Consider the following 26,180-nt stretch of genomic DNA (forward strand, 5'->3'; position numbering starts at 1 on the left):
GTAAGTTGTATCCTGCAGTTCCCTCTGCTGCTTTTAATTAACAGTTTATTAATGTAAAACATTTTCACGTGGTTATGAGCATAATTGCACAGTTAAAGCAATTGCTTTAATGAAATAAAACACTGGTTCACAACAAACATTAGCTATGAGCTCTGCACTGATCCAAATTGTGAACTTGAATAAACTGAACTATATCATCGGCTGAGGTCTGAGGGTTTTTTGCAGTATAAATAGGCTGTGAGAAACTTAGTCATTTCTAGACAAGCCCTGTAGGTGCACACTCTTAAGAGAAAATGCTAGAAACTATGATAAACTTCCAGAACTGAGCTACCTGTGACACGATTGGTCATTTCACGGAAGCCATGCCCATTGCTCAGTTGGGTTGTCAGTTGTGTCACTAGAATGTGCCGCACCATCATTTAAGTGACCTCAGAGAACATTTCAAATATTCTGATTATTTCTACTTTTAGTTAAGCATTTTTATTTATTAATTTGGAGGGGGACAGCTGCCTCCCTTGAACCGTGGCTACGACCATGCCCAGTGGTGTAGCAAGCCACTTGGGTGCCTGGGGTGGTGCGTGTGCCCAGGGGCAGGGCAAGCCACCCACTGGGCAATGCGACCCAAGGCAGGGCCCATGGAGTCCACCTGCTGCCTCCCGCTCAGCATGGAGCCTGCAGGTGCCTGAGCCACTGTGTCACTCCCAGGAGAGACGGGTGGCTCGGGTGCACTGCAGGCCCCACAGTAAGTGAAGCCCCCTGGGTGAGTGATGCCCAGTATGCCCTCCTGCCCCCCAGCTACGTCTCTGACCATGCCCCCTAAGTAACATGCTTCACACAGGTGTGCTGGATGATGCTACCCATAGAATGTATATGTGGGCAGAGTACCAGGCAAGGAATCACCATCTAGTCCTTTGCCTCAGGCAGCAAAATGTCATGGGCCGGCCCTGGCTCCTATGGGAACCCTTCTTGTATTCTGGTAGCCAAACTAGTTCAGGAATTTCTAGCCATTCTACAGGGAATGTTTATAGAAAGTGGGGCATTGCTTCCTGCTTTGACTGCCCACTTTGCTGTGGCTGCACAATTTTCTACAACTGAATAGCTAAGGTGGGGAGGTCGGTTTGGCATTGGTGAAAGTTTATTACACATTTCCCCTATTGACTTAAGAGGGGCACTGCCTGTCTGTTAACAGAACTGAATTTGAGAGCCAATCTAACTTTAAAAAAAGGTGTGGGTGTGTAGGAAATTACTTACATACTATATAGGTATGGCTGCCCAGTAACATGTTTTCTAGGCAGTTCACCCAAACAAAAAGTATAAAATAGAATGAGAGATAACCAGCATGATGTGAGTGGAAGTCCACTCATGAAATGGGGCTTCTGCTTCTGCTCCAGAAGGCACCCAACCCCCTAGAACAGGTTTTGGGAGATCACATGGGAGATTAAAGGCAGGGAAGAAAGAAAAGGGAAGCCTCAATCTGTTTGCAGTCTGTTCTGCTTGCAGGTGAATATCAGCCATTATTAAAAATACAATGCAAAACAATAAAAGGTGTGCATAGCGGAGCGCTGAATCAGATTCAGAAGCCTAAAGGGCAAGGATGGTGGGGTTCATCTGTGTCCGTTACAATGCTTAGTGTATTACTGGTGTAGTAACAAATGTTAGGTGTAGTAAAACTGTCAGGGTACTAAATCATTGCAATAAATTAACAGTTACGGAGAAAGGGATGCAAAGATGGTCTGAAATGAAATCATACACTTGTACGGTGCTTTAATACTCCCCCTCTCTAGCTAATTGAAGACCAGCTAGCAGCTTTATAACACAAACTGTGGGAAATGGCACAAACATGCAGTCTCAACCCTTCAAAACAGCTTATTACCACTTTCTGACAGACCACAGCAAGACACCCATTTAGGGCCTGCATTTCACTTTGAGAGAGATAGGCTGCAAACCTTTTCATTTCTAACATTTAATTTTGTAACAGGAAACATACATTTTCTCTGCATGTCTGGCATTTCACAAGGAGCGTTTACTAAAAATTGCCTTATGTTTTCCATTATCACAACTATGTTAAGTGCCCGACTAATGAAAATTACAAATATGGTAGAAGAGTCTAGCCATTTTCCCCCTGCCCCTGCTACAGCTTTAAAATCATTGTCCTTGTTCACATGCAGAAGAAAAATCAATGCTGTGAAAAAAAGATTTTGATCTTGATGGGTTACTGAAGTCACAAGATTTCTATGGAACTGATTGGGGCTTTTCTGTGAGTCGCTCAATGATTTTATCTTTGGGCACTTGATGAGTTTGTCTGGTCAAGAGATGAAAGCAAAGTATAGCATTAAAACACTGTTTTAAGCTAATGCCACAGAATGATTTTTCTAAAAAATTCATGGGGAAAATATATCTAAATTGTTCCTGTCATAGCAATATTTGGGCATCCCAGCTCTCCTCTATCTGATACATTATCATCTCAATACGAATGTTTTTGGTACGGACTGTGGATGATTGGACTGGATACATTCTGAGTGCACTGAAATGCTACAAAACCTGCTGAGGAACCTGTCGATTGAGTAACTTGAACAAACAAAAGCCAGACAAATGCCATGGCTAAAAAGTACAGTAAGTTGTGTTAGATGCTATATGGGCATGAATACAGACAGAAATGTGAGCTTTTGAAAGGAAAAGCTAAAGTTCAGAGGAAATCTAGTTTATAGACCTTGAGAAATCAGTGGAGGTCAGAGAGATAAAATATAAAACACTGGAAAACAAGAAATGTGAATTCCACACACGACTGAATTTCGCCAGGGGAAAATGATGCTGTGTAAGGTCTTGGGTTTTTTAAACAGGCCATTAATACTAAAGGAATACAAATGTATATTTTAATGTAATGCTTGGGTCTACTTCATTCTTAGGGCATCAGATGTTCCATAAACCGTGGGACTGGGGTCAAGAATAGGTTGGTCTGTGTTGTAAAGATAGTTTTTGATGAGATGCCTTCAGGCTTGGGCACAAGCAAATGTAATCTCTGAGATAGTTCACATACACACTTCTCTTATTAACTGCAACACCAAGAGGTGACTTCCACATACACTTGTCACTGTGAAGCTAACACTGCAGACAGAAGTTTGAGTATCAGCTGATGCCACCTTCCCTGTGATACGGGCAATCGAGTGATGATACATTTGTGTGTGAATCAGCCCAGAGATTCAATGAGCCTGACCTAATTTCATAATTAATTCAAAATCCTAGATTGATTTTCTGGATGTCCAGCAGACATCAAGAAGATTAATCTGAGATGCCAAATTAATTATAAATCAAACTGCCTGTTGCACTCATCTCTAAATTTGTTGCTGGGGGGAAAACAATCCTTCAGAGATCCAGTGCATCCATTGAAGCTGTGAATGTTGTATGGCTGGTGGTTATGTTTCATAGGAATGTCTTCAATATTGCTTCTGACGTTATAGTAAAGTGCAACACAGCTACCCGCATTCCAATGCTTGTGTACTTTTTAATGTTGCATTTCCATTTTAAAAGATCCTTAGGTCAAGAGTGGCTGGGGGAGAAGAAAAGACTAAGGAGTAAAACATACACAAATCTGAAGTAGAGTCCCTCATTCCAGCATCTCCTGCAGCAGTGACGTAGTATGGGTTGTCAGCACCCGGGGCAAGGCAAGTAATTTGCGCCCCCTAACCCGTGGATTTGCGCCCCCTAACCCCCAGATGTTGCGCCTGGTGCGGCCGGCCCCCCCTGCACCCCCCACGCCACGCCACTGTCCTGCAGCCAAGCTGTTGCCAAACGTCTTGCTCTGCTTTCCTTTGGACCACCTCAATGAGGCAAAGAGGGGGGTCTTGTCATCTGGGCAGCCCAGGGCCTCTATACGCACTGCCCAGGCTTGCGTCCTGGGGAGGTCATTTTGGTGCTGCTAACACAGCAGTTTGACTTCACCCCCAGAGGCACACTCCATTGTCTCTGAAGATCGACAAATGCCAGCAACAATAATCTCTGCTTTCTCAACATCATGTGTAATAATATGCACCTCTATCTTGCCCCCTTGTCTTTCCCCCTAAACGATAACCTCCAAATGCTGTAACCTCATGTTTTCCCCGCCTCCAGTCTCAAAGCTTCCTAACACGATGAAGCTTACCCTCAATGCCATAATACTTCAAAAAATGTGAATGGAAGTATTTTTCAAATCGTATGTCTAGAGCAATCCTAATCTACTTTATTCATGTGAAGGCCTTGAGAAATCTCTTGAGCCTCTTGAATAAACGGAATTATGTTGTAGAACTCATTCTTTACTTTTGAGATTTACAATTATCAGTGTATAAAATGTTCCCCAACAAAACAGAAAAGAGCATGACTAGACTGAGGCCTATTTCCCCCCGCCCAACCCGCCTCCTGCCTGATTACCGTAATGAGAATAGAAGCATACTCCCTGGCCGCTCCACCATCCTGTCACTGGGGCTGCTCTCGCTCCTGTCACTTGCGGCTGAACCTCTGCATCAGGAAGCCTGTTCTATTTGTGGGGGCTCCCTGTACAATTCAGAACCCTGGGAGACTGGTTCTGAATTGCGGGGGGGGGGGGGCTGCGTAAGTAGAAAGGGCTCGCTCCTGCAAAAGCATGCAGAGGGCTGCAGGCATGCCAACTGTAATGTGACGAGCAACAGATTATCACATGAGGTAGAGCACCTGAAAATGGCTTAGCTCACAAGAGAAAGAATACAGCAGCCCCTGTATGATTAATGCAAACACTGAGCTGGGTCTTGCACAAAGGCAAGAGCTTGGCTCTCTATACAGGGACAAAAACAGACCTTTATGGTTGTGATTGGGCCCATTTATTGATGGCAGCAGGTTACTTAATTGTACAGTATCAGGAAAATTCAGTCAGTCCAAAATACCAGAGAATGAGAGTTGAGATGTTATGGGATGTCTGAAACTGACAGATTTTATTCTACCCATCTAGGTAAACCTATATTCCTATATAGAGAAGGTACAATTAAGATGGTTTTTTTTCAGGATTGGAGCAGACATAAAAGCATAACCAGGAACAGTTCAGTAAGTTAGCATAAAACCATTTTAAACAGAAGCACTTTCAAAAATGAACACCTAAAATCTTTTAAGTAAAAGCAATCTTGGAAGAGATGAGTTTAGGTGGTCCATTTAGGCTTATATAGAAGAGGCCAGCACAATTCAGCAGGGAGGGAATTCCAAAGTTGGGGTAGAGTGGGAGATCACCACTAAAAAAGACTTTGCCTCTTGTGCCTACCAACCAAACTAACCAATAGTATTGATGGGTCCACAAGCAGGGATTTCAAAGTTCTTAATGTAGGAGCAGACTCATATGAAGGAATCCTTCAGATGACTGACCCTAATTGTAGAGGGTTTTAAAGATAACACCAGCATGCATGCATTAACCAGAGATAATCTGGTACATATCCACTTTTATTTTATTTATAATAGCTATATAATTAATTTACAGTGCAATCCTAACCATTTCTACTCAAAAGCTAGTCAGGAATGGCCATGGAAGCTGAGTTGTGGAACATTACTCTGCATGCAAAAAATCACACTTCTCTAGAGAGGGGTGGGAGAGAACCTTCTGAAATCCTGGGAATCACTGCAAGTTATTGTAGGAAGTTGCCTTAGACTGAGTCAGACCATTTGTCTATCTAGCTCAGTATTGTCCACAACGGAATGGTCTTTAACTGGTGGCTTGATCCAAGGTGGGTTGCAAGAAGTGTGCTACCATCATGCAAATACATGGGGAAAGATTCAGAAATGCATGTTAGGTTCAAGCATGTTAAAATACAAGCCAGAAGCCAGCCTGGTAATGGTCTCTGTGCCAGAGAGCAAATGGGGAGAGGGTCTCCCTTAACTTAGAATAACTTAGAAAGACAAAGGCCTCTAAAGTGGAGTTTTAGAGTTGGCAGGAGAGTAGTAGTCCCTAGGATCACAGTCGAGGATGATAGCGGCTGGAGGAAAAATAGTGGCAGTCTGTTAAACGCAGCAAGCTGGAGAGGGGAACCAGAGCACAATGTGAGCTGCCTGCTTCAATCGGAGGTTGCAGCAATAGGAGACACAGGACCCTCTTGGAGTGTAATGCTTTGAACCCCTCCATTGTAGGCTCAGGATGTATACATGTGTAAATAAACCATGTATTCTAAAGACAACACAATCTCCACTGTGTCTCATTTCCAAAAAAAACCCACGGACCCTGGGTAAGCAGCTGGAACCCCTGGAATCTAGGCCCACTCTGATTGGGGTGGCACAAATAAATCATATTATGCCATGCAAAATCTGTGCAGAATGAAAGTTTGAAATAAATTATCCCTTTATTGGCTTTGGGTGCTGTTAGCTGCCTTGGCCATTTTACAGAAAGACAGGATAAAATAATATTTTAAGCAAGTTAAAAGGGGGGGGGATGTAAACCCTTGTATAGGAGTAATTTTTGAGATTTGTTTGGAAATGTATCAGCATTAATTTACTCTCTCTTTCTCTACGCACACACATATATAATCTGATGGCTCCTAAAACAGTGCTAGGATCGTTAGCATCATGGAACCGAGTCGGCTGCAAACCCGAGGCCACGCGTTGCAGGAATCCTCTCTTGGAAAAATAACAATGCTTTCTGCTTAGCAAGGACTTCTCGTGGCTGCTGCTCCCCTCGTCTCCTGCCCTGGAAGGAAGCCGCAGAAACCGCCCCAGATGCCCCCCGACTCGCTCAATCCCTAGAAACAGCCGAGGGTGCAAACCAATCAAAGGAGCGCAGCCAAGAAACCCCGGCCAGGGCCAAAGAAGGGGAGCAAGCGCGGGTAGGAGCGAGCCAGAGAGAAAAGCGAGCCTTAGGCGCCTCCCCTTCGTATTTCCTCTCACGCCCACTTCCAAGCGCGAAGGGGACTGCCTTCGGCTTTGCTCGTTTTCTGTGAAAACTTCCCCGGCGAGACCCAGCGCGGACTTTCCCTTTCTCTTTTTTTTGTTCCCGGGGTGAGTTTATTTCTGCGTTTCGCGGCCCGGGGCTGGGCGAGGCTGGAGGGGAGCGAGAGGGGGGTTGGGTGGCGGTGGTGGTGGGGGCCCCGGGCTTTGCGCGCCCTCACCCACGAGGCGCCCTCTTGCATTGTGGGGTGTGTATTTCTGGCCGCCGCCGCCTGCTCGGTCTGTTGCCACGGGGAGGAGGAGGGGATTCAGCGTGGCTGGGAGCGAACGGGAAAGCCCAGCGAGGGCAAGAGGAAGCAGGAGGGGGAGGAGGCGCGGCGGCGAGGAGGAGGAGGAGGAGGGACGCAGCCTGCATGACCCGCCAGCAGCAACAAGGAGGAACCTCCGGGATCTCCGCGTCAGCAGCAACAGCCCCAGCTATGTGCATACATGGGAGGGTGCGCGTGTGGCTGCGTTGGAGGGACGGGCCTCGGCAGGGGGGCGTGCGACGGGCATCTGCGCGGGAGGCTCTGCTTACTTGGGAAGAACTTTGCCCGTCGAGTTTTGTCTGGGTGATTTTGCGTCCGCCTCCCCCCCACCCTCTTTTGCGATCTCTAGGCAAAGACGGGAGGCACAGATAGGTTTTGCCGTGACTGCTTCAAGCCTTTATTTCCCTGACTGAGGTGGGTGCACTTTAGGAACACTTGTCAGGGTCTCCGAAGCACGATCCTGTGCCCGCTTAGCTGGCGCCGGGAAGGGAGACCCACGGAGCGCAGCTGGACTTTGGTTGGAGGAAACGTGCCATGCCACATGGGTGAAGGCAGAGGGGTGCAAAGGGGGCAGCAGCTGACCCCCTAAATCAGGTAAATAAAAATCCTTAACTAACTGACCAATTAAGTCACAGATAGCAGGGTTCTGCCCCCCCCAACAAAAGGCCTGCGCCAGCAAACATAAATTCTGGTTACGTCAATGCCATGCCATGTGCTCTGTGTGAAGGGGATTGGTTGTGGTGGTCGCAATGGGAAGCAGTGGCAATTGCAGAAATTATGCCTTATCTGACTTCGCTCTGTTGTGGTATTTGAAGCTAGCACCATCTGCAACAGAATATGGTCCACTCTACTGTCTCTAAGATATGGCTGACGCAGAATAAATATTGGAAGGCACTAATAGCAGGATATTAAAAGCCTGTGGAAGCGCCCTCCCCTTTCAACAATAGCAACATGAACTGGAAGGGAAGTATTTTCTTTTGCAGAATATTTTTCATATTTCGGAGTGCTATGGTTGAACACACAAATAGGGAACCGGTGGCCGTCTGGAAATGGGTGGACTAAAGTACCCATCAGATGTCACCATTGGCCTTGCTGGCTAGCATTGTTGGGAGTTGGAGTCCAGCTACATCTGGAGGGCCACAGATTGCCTGCCCTTGATCCAATACAGGGTTTCCCAAACTAGGGTCTCCAGCTGTTTTTGGACTACAACTCCCACCATCCCTAGCTAGCAGACTGGTGGTCAGGGATGATGAAATTGTAGTCCCAAAACAGCTGGAAAACCAAGTTTGGGAAACACTGATCTAAGAGAAAAGTCTAGGTGCCTCTCCCTTCAGAACCTGACAATCTTGCAGTGTAGACACTGCAGTTTGGCACAGGTTTCAAAATTGTCATTGGGCAGAACTGCTCCATGTTTTAAGATAAAGGGGTCACCTGCATAAACATTTAGGTACTGCGTGACACAGTTTCTTACTTTCAGGGCTAGCCAACATGGTGCCCCCCAACTCCTATTGGCCAATAGTCAGGAGTCATGGGAGTTAGTCTTGTGGTCTGACACAATTCACCTTGATTCTGAATTTCTGTCCGCCAAGGCATTACAGGTAACAAACTTGGCATCTATCTTTGCTGGCCTAATCTGATCTCAGCTTCACAAATGTATCCTTTCCTGGTTCAGCTGTCTGGTTGGAGCATTCACTCAAATATAAGTGCCTCACAGGGTTGTGTGATTAGCCTGCTGTCTACCCCTATATATCCTAACATTTTCCTTATAATGCCTCAAATGACATACTTGCTTATTACTTATTTTGATTTCTATCCCACTCATTTCTTGAACGTTCAAGGTGAGTTACAATATTTTTAGTGTGCTAGATATAACTGATGTTAACAGCAGAAGCTACCCAACGCTGGCACCTACTACTGGTGTTTCAGTGTTTCCACAATTTCCGATCTTTTGCTCTTCCCTGTGTTCTGCCATTGAAAAATCTAGCGTGGAATCCTATGCTTTTAACTCAAGGCTATGCTAGATTTTATGCATGTAAAACAATCACCCCTCCCCACTGTTGTAGTTCACACTTGTGGACTGGTGGCTTTCTTGTTAAAGAGAATGGTGGGCTTTAATCTGATCTAGCAAAACACTCTTTATGTTCTTTTAACTAGTTTGCAGGTTGTTGGGTTTTTTTAATGCCTTAATCGTTTAGAAATCTCCAGTACAAACACTTGCTTCGGGGATACCTGTTGAAAAGAAGTGAGGGCGGCCAGAACCAATTAATAAAAACTTTCGGGGGAGGATTGGGATACTAACCCAAATAGACGCCAATGATCACTCTGAAGGTGCCGCAAGACACCTGATCAGCGGGCACTGCAAGCCCCAGAAGGTGCTCAGCAACCCTCCTAACCAGACCTTCCCTCAGCGTCGGGGCGCGTGGCTCTGAAAACGCTAGAAGCTTCTGAAACCTTTCTGCGTTGCGGAAGTGGACGGGCTAGGAAGGAATTCCCCCCTCCCCCCTCCTTCCTGTTATAAACTTTTCTTCTTCCTTTTTAGTTTCGGTTCTACCCTTTCTCGACGCGCCCGAGTGAGGAAACAAGGAAACCCCCTCGGCGACCCCTCCCCCTCCCTCCGCCAAGCCCCTCCCCTTTCGCTCCTCGGCGAGGCAGACAGGGCGAAGGGGGCGGGGCCCGGGAGACCCGCTGACGTCACCCGGCCCGCTTCCTGCAATAGAAAGTGAGGGAAGGTAAAGCAACCCCCTTTTCCAATTATCTCCTCGCCCTCCCTTCACCCCTCCCCCCCTCCCCACGGGAGGGGGGCGGAGGTGCAGCCGCCGGTCGCGCGCTCGCCTCCCTTCCCTCCTTGTAACGCGGGTGGCGGGGGGCGCGGAGAGACGGGGGGGGGGGAGGAAGAAAGAAAAAAGGGGGAAGCAGCAGCAGAGAGACCTGCCCAGCCCCCCTCGCCTTCCGGCGCGTCCCCGCCCATTGACCCCTTCCTTCAACGCCCCACATCTCACCCCCCCCCCAACTACTCCAGCTTGTTCGTCCCTACAACCGCCTTCCTCCCCTTTATCTCTTAAACTCGGGTGCCCAGACCCTAATTTCGCCCGCAACACGGTGCCTGCCCCACATATGCCCCCCCCATTCTTCACCTTCTCTCCCCCCCCGGCCCCTGTAATCAGGGACTTGCTTCTCACCTGGTGCCTAAGTGTGACCCCCCACACAACAGTATCTTACTCCCTCTCACACACCCCTTTCACATCTCAGGGTTTCTCTGAGGGGGGAGGGGAAGAGGTTTATTGGGGGGGGGCTGGGAAGGTGGGTTTGAGTAATCTGGGGTTGGGGGAGACGAAGGATGGAAGCGAGGGGGCGGCGACGGTGTGTGGTGGTTTTGCGTTGTCAGAGGGGAGGCGGGGGACAGTCCCCTCTTGGGGGGGGGGTCAGCGCTGTGGGGCTGGGCAAAGGGCACCCCACAGAGGAATTACAAGTTCCCTGAGGAAGGTTGGGAACGAGGGCGGGGGAGGCTTTCTACCGAAGCGTGGCCGCGTAGAGTATTTGCGAAATGGCGGGATATTCGGAGTCTCTCTGAGGAGAGGAAAACACTAGTGGGTGCACTCGCACTTGACGCTGTGTGGAGTGAAAGGAAAAGTATTCGGGTGTGGAGAGACTTAATTTCTGAAACGTTCCTCAGGGGGAGCGAGGTGCAGGGATTGTTATCTGTGTAGATAGCGGGAGCCGAGTTGACACGCGCGTTACACTACTGAACGTGTGTATGTGGTGAGGGAAACGGAGGCAGGCGGCGACTGTGAGGTTCGAAAGCGGAGGAAGAAGCTGGGGGGGGGGTTGGTTGGTGAGAATGTGCGAGGAGAGTCGGTGGCGCTTGGCACGCAGGGGGTGGGGGGACAGGTGTGGGACTTGGCGTGGGAAGAATGAAAGCCCTCCTCGACGGCTCCGCTTTTGGCGAGGGCCCCGCGGCTGCCGAGGAAAGAGAGGGCAGAGCTGGCCCCGCGGTGCAGCCACCTGACGCCGGATCAGAACCGGGTGTGGAGGGTGAACAATGGGCTGGAGATTTCGGGCACCTGCCGGGGATGAGATTTCGCCCACTTCCAGGCCCCTTCACGAGGACAGCCGTCTCGCTGGCCCATCTTGACATGCTTAGGAGCTGGCTGGGGCCAGAGTTGCGTGGAGAGAGAGGGATCTCGGTGCTCCTCCTGCGCGTGTGGGGGCGGGGGCGCTGCCGTGTTTGTGTCTGTGCGGAATCAGGTTGTGGTGAAGACTGTGTGTGTGTGTCTGAGAGACGGGGGGGGGGGAGGAAGAAGAGGATGCTGGGGAGGGGGGTTTAGCGCCGGGTCATGTTTGTGTTGGAGGTTGTCAAGTGGAGGAGGATCCCAGACGCCGCCGCCGCCGCCGCGCAGGGGTCGCCGAGCTTCCCAGCTGCTGCTGTTGCTGCCGCCGCCGCGGCCGCTGCTCCTTCGCGCCAGCGCCGCCGCCATCAGCAAGAGCAGCAGCAGCAGCAGCTCCGACTGCCTTCTGAGCAGGTTTGCTGGGGGATCCAGGAAGGGTGGTGGAAGGCGGGGTAGGGGGAGAGAAAGAGAAGAAGGGACCCGGGCGCGCACGCACGCTGTGCAAACATCCTCGCTATAAGACTGGAGAGCTGCCTCCTGAGCCCTTTCTGCTTGCAACGGCGGGGGCAGACGCAGCCCACCACGAAGTCTCCCTTAATAAGGAGCGCTGCGGGGCAGGGGAGAGTCGGGGGATGGGTGGCGAAAGCGATGGGCCCTGGAAGAAGCCTGCCTGCCTGCCTTGGCGGCTCCGGCTGGCGAGGTTTGTGTTTGCTTGCATTTGCGTGCACGCTCCTGTTTGCTCCTGTCCTTTTCCCGGCTGCGTGCGTTTGTATTCGCTGGCGCTTGCAAATCCTGCAAGGTAGGCTTTCGCGCCTGGGCTTTGCTGTGTTGTGGTGAGAAGGCATTCTTGATGATCCCTCCCCTCCCTTGGGTCGGTCCCGGTTTGCACTCGTTCTCCTCCACCTCCTGGCATGTGTGCTGTGCTTTGTTCAGTGCAGCGTTGCAGAGGGGTTTTCCCAAGCTCCACCCTCTTTCTTTATTCATTCATGTTTTTCCCTTTGCAACAGTACTGCTCGCAGGGCTACCCGCCGTCATTGCGTCTCTCTCGTTCTCATTTCCATCTTTTCCGTAACACTGTCTTGTTAAACAAAGCAGGGTTTCCTCTCCCGTCCTTCCCTTTGACCTCCCCCAACTAATGAATACGGAAAAAGAGATCCCTGATCTCTTCGTATTTAAAAGGATTGTTTGTCTTGCGCCTGCTATGCTTTCCCAGAGTCTGAAAAGAGAAGGTGGGAGGAGGATCCTGCTGGTGGCCGACGGAAGTACTACTTTTAAAGTGTAAATATTATGTAATGTGCTTTTTGTATGTTGTATTCAAACACCCCTGAATTATTACTGTTAAGCAAGCATATGCCAGTTCTTATTATTAATTGCTGGTGATCCAGTAGTTGGGCTTGATTAACCAGTGGTACTGAAGGTTAAGTAGGAGACTGAAATTTGTAGGCATTGCTATTCTAGGTTGTTGACATCACATAGTACCCCTCAGGTCTACCCATACACAAGATGGGAGTCTTCCTGGTTGGGGGCTTGCTCAGTCGACAGAGTAATGGGAGAGAGAGAGAGAGAAAGAGAGAGAGAGAGAGAGAGAGAGAGAGAGAGAGAGAGAGTCCCATCAAGGGAGTTTGGGGAACTTAGTGCAGTTTAGCCCCAGGAAAATAACATTGAATAACTGGCTCACCTTTTAACTATTCCAGTCAATTAAAACATTGAAAGGGTGAACAGTTGACATGTCCAGGGCTTTTTTCTTCACCCCTTAAACAAGAGGAGGAAAAAGGAGTAATTCCTACTATACTGCTCAGACTGGGAATTGTGCAGCCAGCTGCAAAACCACTCTCTCTTCCCTGCACTACTATGATTGGGGAGCTGCGCCTCCCAAAAGTTGTTTTAGGGAACAAGGGACACTGAGTTCCCCCTTGAGGTTTTGCTGGTCCTCAGTTTATTCATTATGTAGATGTTTAGAAAACCCAGTTTTCTAAACATTTTGTAAAGATTTTACTATCCTAAGCATTACAGATTAATAAAAATGGTTCATCCAGCTAAAAAGAATAGCACCCAAGAGAAAGGAGTCTGATACATGTTATATTTGCAGTCCTTTCCATGAATAAATGTTGCATGATGTTAGTGACAGTGTGCCTGTTAGGTGCAGACATTGGGCATCCTGCTTGATTATTTTCAGGTTGACTGCTTATAGCCCTCATTCATTTAAAACAAAAACAAAAAGGACATTCTGTCTTCCTCTGAGATCTTCCTGTTTCAACTTATTACCCATAAATAGAGCCCTCTTGACTTTTTGTAACATGCTTTCCAAAGACCAGTAGGGTGAGCCTAGCAATTCACAAAGCAGAGATCCTGTGACTTTTTTTTTTACACACAACATATGTTGCTGTTGTATTTTTACCTGTATTATAATTGCAGGTGAGCAAAGTGCTGTTGCACTCATGTCCAGCTTGCAGGTATCATCAGCCACTGTGAGAGCAGGATGTGGACTAGAAGGGACCATCTGATCCAGCAGGCTCTTCTTGTGTTTCTGTGGCTTGGTGTGGGGGTTAGAGTAGTATTCCTTCTTCAAAACAATGAGTATTTGTATTAAGCAAGAAATGAATGTGCGTCTAAGCAAATATTTGCTTAGCTCTAAGTTATAAAAGAGTGCCTTTTCAGGGTTTGCACCCACAGAGAGGTCTGCCTAGTGCTTACATGATGACGTTTTTAGGTGCCAGATGACAACATTTTCCAGTCATGAATATTATTTTTCTGCTTTTTTTTTACATTTGTTGTACTTATGTCATTCTCTGTTGCTAGTTTTATTCTGTGATAGATTTTTGTTTCCTATTGTATTTTATGTTTTAAAATTTTGTGAACTGCTCAGAACTTTGTTATTAGGTGGTATATAAATATTGAAAATTATTTGTTTTCAAAATATATATAGTGAATTCATCCTACCTTGTTTCATTTGTCAGCTTGTTATCTCTAGGGTATTCTGTTCTTCAGATCTACCTTTCTCCATCACACCTTTTTCTTGCTTCTTGTTGCAGCTCTTAAAGGCACAGGGACCCTGCCAGAGAAAAAAGACTCAGGTTGTCACCTATCGCATGTGCACTTTAAAGGAAAAGCTGTAGCTCAATAGGGTATGCAATCTATGAATATCTGGATTTGGTTGTCAGCACTTCTTGTCTTGGGATAGTGTGTGAGATGCTGGAAAACAGTAGCCAGACAAAATTGTATGATTGAGTTGGCTACCTCATTAGGTCTATATACTAAATATTTGGACCACAACATTTTAGATGCTGTAAGAAATACTTTTTCTTCATGCCCTGTTGGAGCTTCCAAAAGCTGTCAAACAGATGCCTGTTGGAAGGAGTATTCTAGATTTGATGACCCTTTGGTCCAATTGAGCAGGGAGTTACTGCATTTTTAGCATCATTATAGTTGCATCTGTTAAGTTTCGAAGGCCAAGGCATAGCTCAATGACAGTGGAAATAGGCTAGCCTATCCAGATACTACATTATTTATGAATTGCAACAAGTAGAACTATTTCAGTTCTTACCAAAAGAGTTGACTCAGTTTGGGATTGTTCTAAATAATTGATTTTAGTAAGTCAGGATTAATGTATTTGGTAAGTTGCAAGTGTGGTTTTAAATCATGGTCCTGACTAGAGCAGGTGATTTAGTATTTATAAATAAAGCATGTTAAGTGGTAAAGCTAGAATAATGCCATAGTTCTATTTTTAGTCATTTTGTGGCATTTCTAAATGTTTGTATGCTACTGGGGGAGGATAGTTGATTGAGATATATATTTCTAAATGATTTTGCATACCACTAATATTCTGTCTGAACTTGTGAGTATGAAATAGTGACTTTTGTGTGTGTAAAAAGTTTAACCTAGTCTAATGTGATTAATAGCAGCCCATGGTAAATTCATTAAATCAACATGATAGTTCTAGATCTGCTGCTTATGACCTTGCCTAATCTTATCATCTTTCCCCCCAGTATGTGGATTGACTGACCCCATTGGCATGTTTATGGAGCTGCTTTCGGTCTATTCTCCACTTTTGGAAAACCGCCTATGACTGGATGAGAATGCCTCGAACAAAACAAATAAATCCTAGAAATCTGAGAGGTAAGAAAAGAGTTCTGCTTTGGTAAGATAAAAATACACAAATAATAATAATAAATCAAATCATCATAGACCTTAACAAATTAGATTGCTTTTCTTGTGTTGATGTGAATTGCCTGGTGAATGCAGGCTAAAGTACAGCATAGAAGTGCTTGCATATACTGTATTGATCATTGTACTTAAAATAATTTAGAAGAAATGTTCATTGAATGATATCTAAGTCATATTCATAGTGTACCCATTGAAATCAGTGGGCTTAAATAACTTAAATTACATTTTAGCAGTGTCATCCAAATTCCATTTCTATCAAACACACAGACTCAAAACTTTCAACATGGGCTTTTTCCTAGATCCAGCTTCAGTTTCATAGCATTTTACACACATGGATGATAGGTAGTTGAAATACCAATTCTCTCTCTTTCCCTTATCTGTTTGGTTCTTCTGTATTTCTATTGGCTGGTTCATAGTAAGTAGCCTGAAATTTGTGAAGACTGGTAGAAACTTTCCATGCATGTTAATGAAGTAGGTTCTGTTTAACTGCACTGCACTGATGATAATGGGATAGTTTATCACTTCTCTGGTCTTGGTGATAAGATATAACTTCTTTTTATTAAAGCGTAATTATTAGAGTGCCAAATTTTCACAGGTTTCTGCTAAAGTCCAAACAGGTATGTGGCCTGACATTTACTGAGTATAAGCTTTCTTAAGGTTTTTCTTGAAGCATCTGTGGCATTTGAAATAGATTTTGCTGTTTTCAGAAGCCACCCAGCTTTCAGTTAAACTGTGCTGAAGGAACAGTCAAAGATGATAGGACACATGCCACCAAAGTCACCTGGATTTTTATAAGATTTCCTGGCCCTGCGTTCAGCAGTGATTGGCTACATGTGCAGTTCCCATTGCTGGATTTAGTAGCCATGCACGCAGTTGCAGATCTCCAGTACTGTCAGTTTTGACAGTGCACACAGCTCCTTGTTTGGATGGGTGGGAACTAAATTAGATCCTTCTTCCTCTTGGTCTGGCTGATGAGCCTTGAACATGTGTTAAGTGTTTAGGTACATCACACACATAGCTCTCCAGATTAGGGCCAGTGAGCTTAAATTAATTTTGGATAGTTGATTTAAGTAACTGCAGTGAAAAATCTTGTTGGAGGATGGAAGAAAATCATCTACAAAGCTTGGTTTTGTACTGGTTCCATTCCCTGTACCTTCTCAGTCACTTCCTTTAATGTTCAAAAGCTATTCCTGCCATGCTGCTCTACAGCTGTCATTCATTAAATTGAGCAAATCTTCTTGGTATAAACTTGAGCCCAAATTTGTTCACTGAGATTAGCACTCTGATTCTAAACATTTTCACCTGTGAATCTCTGTGCCTCTAATGCCACTGTAATGTTTATGCACTGTATAATCTCTTATTTTTGACATTGTGGTTAGATAAAGATGGGACATGCCATCTGCTGCGTGTAACTGTAACTCAGATATTAGGATTTTTCACTTCAGTGTATACTGTCAACACCTGGGCAACATTTTCAGCAAGGTGTCCATACTGAAATCTGTAACCATTTGGGACAGCAAGGCATGTGTTTTAAGTGAAGTTGTGGTTCGCTGAATTCTCACAGGATCCAGCAGCTTACATAAAACTCTCAAGGGTTTCCAACCCCAATTTACAAGCACTCTGCTTTTTAATGTAACTGGGCATTTACTAGAGTTTGAATCCAAGCATCTTCTAAAAGTGATGTAACTTCTGATTTGGCCTGGTATGTGAAGATTGGAGCCTAACCATCAGTGGAGTAGTTTTAACCTGGTTTTATGTGGCAACTAATTATCTTACTTCACACTCCTTATTGTTAATATGCTGTAAGTTGCCTCAAGTCCCTAGGGTGGAACCATTCAGAAATATACTTATATATTGTGAGTTAAATATTATGGGCATATGGGATATTAATAGGGACTGAAGTGGTTCTTTGGCTTTTTAACCTACTTGTAGCATCTTAAAAAGGAAAGGAAAGGGTCGTTGTGGCCAGTTTTTCCTAGCTTTTAGATCAAAAGCACTGTCAGCCAGAGAACAGGGGTGTGGGGCACTGTCTGCTCTGTCAGTGGAACATTGCAAAACATACGTTGTGTTTGGAGCTGGAAAATATTTCCGTTTCATAGGCAGCAAGTGTACCATTTTTAGCTACAAGCCTTGCATACAGTCAAATGAATATTTCCAAATTACCAGTTGACCTGTCTATTGAGGCATCTAGAATTTTTCAAATCCTGATTATATTGGCCACTCTGAGAACAGTGTATTGTGGAAGATCAACTGAGATAACTGGATCTGATAAACAGATTTGCATGATTTTTTAGGATCTCTGTTAACAGCCTTTGCTTTCAGTAATATTTATGTGTCACATTTATGTGTCCTCATACTGTATTTATGTCTCAAATGCTTCATGATGCCAGCTGACGAATTAAGACATTATTCCATAAACTCAGTGCAATGCAATCTATATTTACATAGAAGTAAGTCCCACTGTGTTGTTCTGGTGCTTACTCTGTAGTATGTGTGATTAGGATTTTACCCTTAGGCACTTAGCAGGTTGACACTTAATGCTACCTCAGTGGAGTTTTGCACTTGCATTGCATTGCTTTTTAAAGTGGCAAACGTGTAAACTTGACACTTTAAAAAAGGTCTTAAGTTCATATTTTGCTGAGCTAAAGTTGTTAAGCGAACAAGGATGCAATGCTTTATAGTTTCCTAATTTTAACAAGTGATTTAAGTCTTTAGTCAACAAAAATTCTAAGAACTACAGAAGAGTTTTTATGATGCTTTAAGGATACACACTGTATATTATGTTAATAAACAAACTTGCCTGTTGCAACTACCTTTTGGGAAGGGAGTTCATCAGCTATGTTGTATTTGTGTGCGGTATATTAATCAGAGGAGACCAAGAAAACATGTAATTGAAGTTGTGTCAGATAAGCAAAATGGAATGTAAGTGGACTATGTATAAACTTGGATTGTTTAATCTTCAGTAGGACACTATTTTTTCTTAATTTTTCCTTTTAAACATTTTGTTTTTTTAGCTTGCATTTGTTCTAATAATATAAAAAAAAATAGGAAGGCTGCACGAAGTACTAAAATAGTCACTGTACTAGAGAAAACTTGTTTACAAGGTTCCCTGATGCTAAAAATCCTTTCTGAATGCAAGTATTTTATAATATTTTTGGGATCTTTCTGCTTATCCTATAGGAATATCTTACACTCACCAATAAGGTCTTCATCAGAAGTCTGTCAGTTTAGATTCTAACTTTACATTTGCTAAATTTCAAACCCTTTACATCCCAAAGGCTTGCTTCCATGTACACCAGCATTTATTGAAGCAATCTTGTTTGCCAGGTAAAATTTGGAGGTGCCCATTGTTTCTGGCTTTTGGTGCTTGTCTGCATAGCTGGAGGCAAATCACTATCCCTTAGCCTCCATTCCAGTATACAGAATTAAAACAATAATATTCTATCTCTTGCTAATGTTAAGGTTAAAGGTAAAGGTAAAGGGACCCCTGACCATTAGGTCCAGTCGTGACCGACTCTGGGGTTGCGGCACTCATCTCGCTTTATTGGCCGAGGGAGCCGGCGTACAGCTTCCGGGTCATGTGGCCAGCATGACAAAGCCGCTTCTGGCGAACCAGAGCAGCACACAGAAATGCTGTTTACCTTCCTGCTGGAGCGGTACCTATTTATCTACTTGCACTTTGACGTGCTTTCGAACTGCTAGGTTAAGAAAGGGTAAATTCTGCTACAACAGAAGGTTCTTGCACATTCTTCAAGATTCTGTGCAGTATATAATCCTGATTATAGCCTAAGCCTTTTGTGTTAAAATCATGAAAACATAGCATTTATAGTATGCAGTCATTCAGACCAATTTATATAAATACCCAGTTATTCAAAATAATAAATAGCTTTTAGAGTGTTCTGTAAATATATACTTGAGTCTTAATAAGAAATTTTTGTATAATGATTCTTATTTGAAATAGAAGTGAAGATTTTCTGCTGTCATTTCCCCCCATCAATTCATTTTCCGCTTCATTCGCAGTTTTACTTTTTTCCCCCTATGAAAATACTGGCCGAGCTGAAGGAAAGCAAATTTCTCAGATTTTCCATTTGTACGTCGTAGGATATTGTGCAAAATATTCTTGCTAAAGCCAAAACCCAGTATTTGTTAGCCTTCTTATTGATGATTGCAGATCCTGCAGTATTTTTGTTTTGTTTTGCTGTTTCTTGGGTCTAAAGATAACTGCTGAGTTAATGAAATCTAACTGGCCTAAAAAGTTCTGACTGAAGTGCAGCACTTGTACCGGCTAATCCCCGAGACTGAACAAATGACTAAGTGTATTGGTCTGTAAGGTCAAATATAAAACGACAGAGTAGTGCAGTACCTTAAAGACTACCAAATTCATTATGGCACAAGCTTATGTGGACTAGAGTCCATGACATCAGATGCATAAAGTATAGTCATAAGCTGGCAGTTATATATACATGTGGGTGTAAATGGAAACATGGAGTGAAATAGCAGTGGAATATGAAAAATGCAGACTGATTAAACACATTAGAAATTGATTGTACAGTGCACCGTCATCTTTTCTAACAGCCGTTGTATATAGGTAGTATACTGCCTATTTTACTGCATGCTATTTGCATCTGACACAATGCAAATATTTTATTAATTGATTGATGGATTGATTAAATTTGTCAGTTGCTTTTTTTTGCCCAGGGCAACCCAAAGCGACTTAACAACCAACCAAATAAGAATTCCTGCTGCTTTGGTCATTCAGGAATCAGGAAGTTATCCGATCTTCAGTTAGTCCTCACTTCAGCATGTTATGTTACTATATCTGCATTAAAAAAACCCAAAAGGTTAAAAAAAACCCTTGAATGTATGCATTTTGATTTGTATGTACTGTACTGATTTGCATTTATTTATTTAATGGGTAACTATTTGGGCTGCTGAGAAAAGCTAAGAGAAACTGTTAAAATGCTACCTTCTTTGGTGGTATCTTTGCTCAACACCTACTTTGACTCTGTCTTCCACTGAAAGGAAAGCAATGCCCAACCTGCTGATAACAGAATAAACGAGGCAAGGAGGGAGCTGCAGCCAAAGATAGGAGAAGAGAGGTGGTAAGGGAACACCTAGCTACTTTCAGTAAATTCAGACCTCCAGGGCCTGATGAGCTGCACCCAACGGTACTAAAGGACCTTTCAGAAGTAATCTCAGAGCCTCTGTCTATAATCTTTGAGAATTTTTAGAGAATGAGTGAGATCTCTGCAGACTGGAGGCATCTTCAAAAAGGGAAAAAAGAAGACCTAGGTGACTACCAACTGGTGAGCTTGACATCAATACCAGGAAAGGTCTTAGAACAGATAATTTATCAGTCAGTCTGTGAGCACTTAGAGAAGGATGCATGGGCGTAGTTGGGGTGGTGGCGGCAGGTGCCCCCCTAAATCAAGTAAATAAATAAAAAAGCCCTTTAGATTAGGTTTTTTATCCCATTGTATTCTGATAAAGCTTTAATAAAATCTTATTTTAAAAGAGAGAGAGAATTGGGCTCAAAGTAATGAAATGAATTTTAGTAGGCACAATGTAAGGTTCTACACTTAGGAAGAACCTGCTGCATAAATATAAGATAGGGGACAACTGGCTTGCCACAAATACATGTGAAAAGGATCTAGGGGTCTTAGTAGGCCACAAGCTTAACTTTAGTCACCAGTATGATGCTGCAGCGAAAAAGTGAACGCTGTTCTAGGCTGCATCAACGGAAGTATAGTGTCCCAGTAAAGGGAAGTCATAGTCCTGCTCTGTTCTGCCTTGGTCAAACCACAGCTGGAATACTGTGTCCAGTTCTGGGCACCACAATTTAAGAAGGATAGTGACAAGCTGGAATGTGTGCCGAAGAGGGTAACAAAGATTACCAAGGGTCTGGAAACCAAGCCTTACCAGGAACGGTTGAGGGAGTTGGGTATGTTTAACCTGGGAAAGAGGAAACAGAGATGAGATATGATTGCCATGCTATCTCAAGGCCTGTCACATGGGCAATGGAGCAAGCTTGTTTTTTCTTGCTCTGAAGGGTAGGACTTAAACCATGGGCTTCAAGTTAGAAGAAAGGAGATTCTGACTAAACATCAGGAAGAACTTTAAGATAGCAAGAGCTGTTGGAACAGACTCTCTCAGGAGCTGGTGGACTCTCCTCCATCTGAGGTTTGCAATTCCTGCATTGCAAGGGGTTGGACTAGATGACCCTCAGCATCCCTTCCAGATCCTACAATTCTGTGTTTCCACCAGAACATTGTTAATATGCATTTATAGGTGAATATGCCCATTATTAGTGAATAATTCATTGCAGTCGTTCAGAATTTAATTTCACTGTAGCACAAACCTCTCCGGTATAGTTACTATAAGTTTAATACACCTACGGCCTGGGAGGCTGGATGCACAAAGGCCAATCTGTTCAGGATGCCTGCTGGTGGTGCTGGTGTTCTCCTCAGCTCCTTTTGGCAGAGAACAGGGTAGCAGTGTTGTCATTTTGCATGGTACTGTACTCCCATCTCTTGAGAAGCAGTGTGCTGCCTGCTTTGGGTTGAGTGGAAGCATTTCCAATGACCCAGAAGCATCTGTGGCATTGTGATTAGTGTCCGGCAGGTTGGAAATGATGAGCAAGTCTCTACAGTGCATATTTTGTTTCCTTTGGTAGAAGCACTGCCCATACTAAAAGCAGCAGGAGGGATTGCTGCCCCACTTGTAATCTGGGTAGTGCTATTCCCCGAACAAAATAAAAGGCTGCCCCTTTTTGTGGGCATGGTGCTGCCTAGACTAAAAATACTGATCCTGGACTGGCTGAACTCTTCACTGTGTACCAAAGGAAGGACTAAAGGAAGGTCTGGTAGCAGACACTACTTCCCTTGTAAGCCCGTCCCTTCAGGCTCGAGGCATAGAAGGTTAACCCTTCACTACACCCAACAAGGACTGTGGAGTGGGTTGCAAAAATCGTCCGAAGGATTAGGTGTGCCAGTGGGCTGTTATTTGATCAGTACAGTATACCAAACAGGGTTTTTTGGTCACGTTACTTGGCCAGTCTTGCCTCTAGAAATTAACGTTTATTTAGCATCGTTAACACTCAGCTAAAAGAGAACATGTATGTTGCAAAAGCTGAAAAAATGTCATGACATGGGAAAAATATATATATGTATACTGGCAGCCTATATAGACAAGGGCTTTTAAAAATATTGTTGTTTAATATTAAAGCTAGGGAGGCTCTTTTTGGCAGTCTGATTCCAGTATAAACATATTTCAGTTTTGGAGTGAACATACTGTAGAACATCTTGATGCAACCCCATCTGTGCTTGCAATGGATCAGGTCTAGGCTCTATTGCAAAATCTGTGCTTCAGTCTGGAGGGAAATATTTAGTCCTGTTAGGATCAATATTTTTATTTCAGATATTGACATGTGTGTACTGTTTTCATAGAGCCTTTTCAGGCCAGATCTCAGGACCCAGAAGAATGTGTGTGAAGAGGCAACGTAAGGGCTGGGAAGAACTGGGTGTCTCTTTCACCACTATGAATGAATAATAGCACCTCAATGGGAAGGATAGAGCTGAGATGCAGGGCTAAAACAGGAACAGGTTTTTTTAAAAAATACAGGTTGTATAATTCATTTTACCAAGAGCTCCAAGCACTTCATGGGCATCACTGGAGTGTTAAACACGTTGCTGACGTGTATAACAGTGTTGTCATCCTGGAGAGCTGCAGCTGAGAGGCGTAGTGGCTTCCCTGAGATCAGTGGTGCATGTCTGAGCAGAGACGCAAGATTCATGCTCCTAGCCACTACCTCACATCCATTCTTATTCAAGTTGTCCTGGACTGGATACTTCATGTAACGCTTCATGTGATTTGAAGATCTTCATTCTTTTAAATTTCTGTATCTAAACTTCTAAATTTCTATGTCTCTTTTCCTCCAAAAGACAATGCCAAGGCCAACTGGGACTGTGAAACATTTAAATGGGCCAGTGGTCCAGCTTTTAGGAGGGGCTGCTAGTCTTACTGAGCCAGTGTGGTGTAGTGGTTAAGAGCGGTAGATTCGTAATCTGGGGAACCGGTTCGCGTCTCCGCTCCTCCACATGCAGCTGCTGGGTGACCTTGGGCCAGTCACACTTCTCTGAAGTCTCTCAGCCCCACTCACCTCACAGAGTGTTTGTTGTGGGGGAGGAAGGGAAAGGAGAATGTTAGCCGCTTTGAGACTCCTTCGGGTAGTGATAAAGCGGGATATCAAATCCAAACTCCTCCTCCTCCTCCTCCTCCTCTTCTTCTTCTTCTTCTTCTTCTTCATCATCATCATCATCTTCTTCATAGGCACTGTATTTTTCGCTCTATAAGATGCACCCGACCAAAAGACGCACCTAGTTTTAGAGGTGGAGAACAAGAAAAAAAATATTCTCTCCCTCTCTGCTCAGCGCCTCTCCAGCAAAGCAGGAGGAGAAATGGAAGGGGCTCCGTTTCTCCTCCTTCGCTGCAGCTCTCCCTCTGTGCGCAGCGCCCCTTCAGCGAAGCGGCAGGAAAAGCGGAGCCCCTTCCATTTCTTCTCCTGCTTCACTGAAGGGGTACTGCACAGAGAGGGAAAGCTGCGCAGCGCCTCTCCAGCGAAGCGCCTCACCTGGCTTCAGCGGCTATCCCAGAAGCCAGGAGAGCAAGAGGGATCGATCCCTCTTGTTCTCCTGGCTGCAGCGAAAGCTGCGCAGCCTGCATTCGCTCCATACGACGCCCACACATTTCATCTTACCTTTTAGGAGGGGAAAAGTGTGTCTTATAGAGCAAAAAATACGGTAGATAGTGGGTAGAGAATATTTATTAGCGGAACTCCAATGCTAAATAACTTGTAAAATGAGTTTCAGGTGGGTTTCTGTATTCGTCTTTTGCAGCAAAAACAACTTAGCATTTTGACATCCTAAAAACTGATTTTTATTTTTATTTTTGCATAAGCTTTTGTAAACCAGTGAGATGCTGTAGTCTATGAAATTTTATGCCACAATAAATATTCAAGGCTTTTTGGTTCTGTAACAAAATTTTATATAAATGAGAGGATCTTTTTCCCCCTGCAGGTGTTGTGTCAAAGCAGTTGTGCCTGCAATGCCATTGATGTCCCAAAATCTCTGCCTGTGTCTTGTATGATGTATAGTCAGTTTTGCAAAGTGTGATGGTCACTGTAGGACTTGTGCCCCCAATAATAGATTGGTAGCTTGAAGTCATGCAGGCTAGCCCTATGACTCTTTGTGGATTTGTTGCATAAGCTGTATATCTCTCAAGCTGCGTACAATTTGTCTCAAAGACCTTCTGTTTTCCACTGAAATTTTGTTATGAAACGAGGTATAATATTAAACAGTCAGTGGTTTTATTAATCAAGAACACTGGGGAAAGAGTTAAAAAGCATTTGCAAAATTTTAACAAGGTGGTTTCTTTTTGCAGTTCATGCCTCATGAGAATCGTAAAGGCTTTGTTGGTAGTGAAGCTGGAGAAATAATGAGTAACACTTTCCCTGAGAATTGGAAAAAGTACATTCGGAGAATAAATTTAAATTTCCCAAGTAACTTCCTGACCAATAATAGTTTATGGGGTTTTTTTTAATGAAAACTTGGAAAATCAAGAGTCCAAAAGCCTCATTGAGGCTCGAAGAAAGCACCTCAAGTTCCTTTCTAACAGTCATTTTATTGAAGAGAGTCAACAAGTATGTATATTTTGAGATCACCCCGAATATTCAAGGAAAACTTTGTACTAGTAGAAACTCTCTGCGTTGGGAGGCTTGGAGAATTATAGCACAGTGGTCCTGTTTTGAATTGGGAATATAGGATAGAAAAGCAGGGAGCAAAGGAAAGCCCTCATTCCAAAATGGGAAAGCCGAAATAATCAGTGTTTCAGTTCTGGTGTTAATGTGGTAGAGCAAAAGAAGTCTGCGCTATCTAAAACCCTACAAACACTTGCTTTTTGTTTTGTACCTTCTCAGAAATGAGAGGAATGAAGAGGAAGCCCTTGAAAAGAACACAAGGGAGAGGTACCACTTAAAGGCCTGTCTGCAGTTGAGGAAAGAATATGCTTTTGCATTAGGATGATGTTTGTTCCAGACTGTAGATTCACAATATCCTAATGTATGTCATTCCAGGAAAGGTTAACTATCTGTAAACAACTCTGGGCAACAGTCTCACAGTCTGCTACTATGCTTTTTAGCAGCAGCAGAACAAACATATGTTTGCTGCGCTGCTGCTTAAGCAGCTTCTAAGGGAGGGATGGGTTTTCAGTGGCCTGAATGCAGCCTGTGGGGCTTGCCAGTCTGGTCCCACAGCCTCCCCTCCTTGCTGCTTCTCTGTGCCCCCCCCCCAATAGCAATAAAGCTTTCATTCCTAAATGCTTATGTGGGAAAGGTGTTGCACCCCAGATAGTTGCTATCCTCTGCAACTGGGGAGGGAAGGGTTAACCCTTCCCAGTTGCAGTCTCTGTCAGAGTCATCCCACCTCCAACAACCAGAATTGATTATGGAGCTTCTCTCTATTTTGTTCTTCAAAAAATATATATGCAATATTCCTAGGTACACTATAGGTTAAGGGCAACTCTGGGCCTCAAGATTACTGTATGGAGAATTCTATAATCTCCATAGGAAGGGGTTAGATTTCATATTAGATTGTCTGTGTCTGCCAACTCATTTTTTAATTGGGTCATTGTGTCTGAGACAAAAACGAAGTTCTAGAGTGCAAAATAGGCTTGTGTAAAG

The 26,180-nt window shown here is 44.4% G+C and overlaps 1 protein-coding gene across 2 annotated transcripts in view; it reads left to right on the forward strand.

The window, feature by feature from the left end:
* Window positions 1-6,819: 6,819 nt before the first annotated feature.
* The window catches only part of HIVEP1 (HIVEP zinc finger 1), a 95,516-nt gene continuing 76,155 nt past the window's right edge, over window positions 6,820-26,180 (forward strand). Inside the window, exons 1-3 of one of the 2 annotated variants that reach the window (XM_081206108.1) lie at window positions 6,820-6,978; window positions 14,314-14,406; window positions 15,268-15,397. In XM_081206108.1, the coding sequence (XP_081062234.1) occupies window positions 15,352-15,397 (46 nt within the window). In that variant the 5' untranslated portion in view covers window positions 6,820-6,978; window positions 14,314-14,406; window positions 15,268-15,351. Of the gene's footprint in view, window positions 6,979-9,418; window positions 9,905-14,313; window positions 14,407-15,267; window positions 15,398-26,180 lie in introns of those variants that run through there. The other variant, XM_081206107.1, reaches the window with a different exon arrangement.

Source organism: Podarcis bocagei (assembly GCF_964188305.1).
Source record: "Podarcis bocagei genome assembly, chromosome: 8".
NCBI lineage: Eukaryota > Metazoa > Chordata > Lepidosauria > Squamata > Lacertidae > Podarcis > Podarcis bocagei.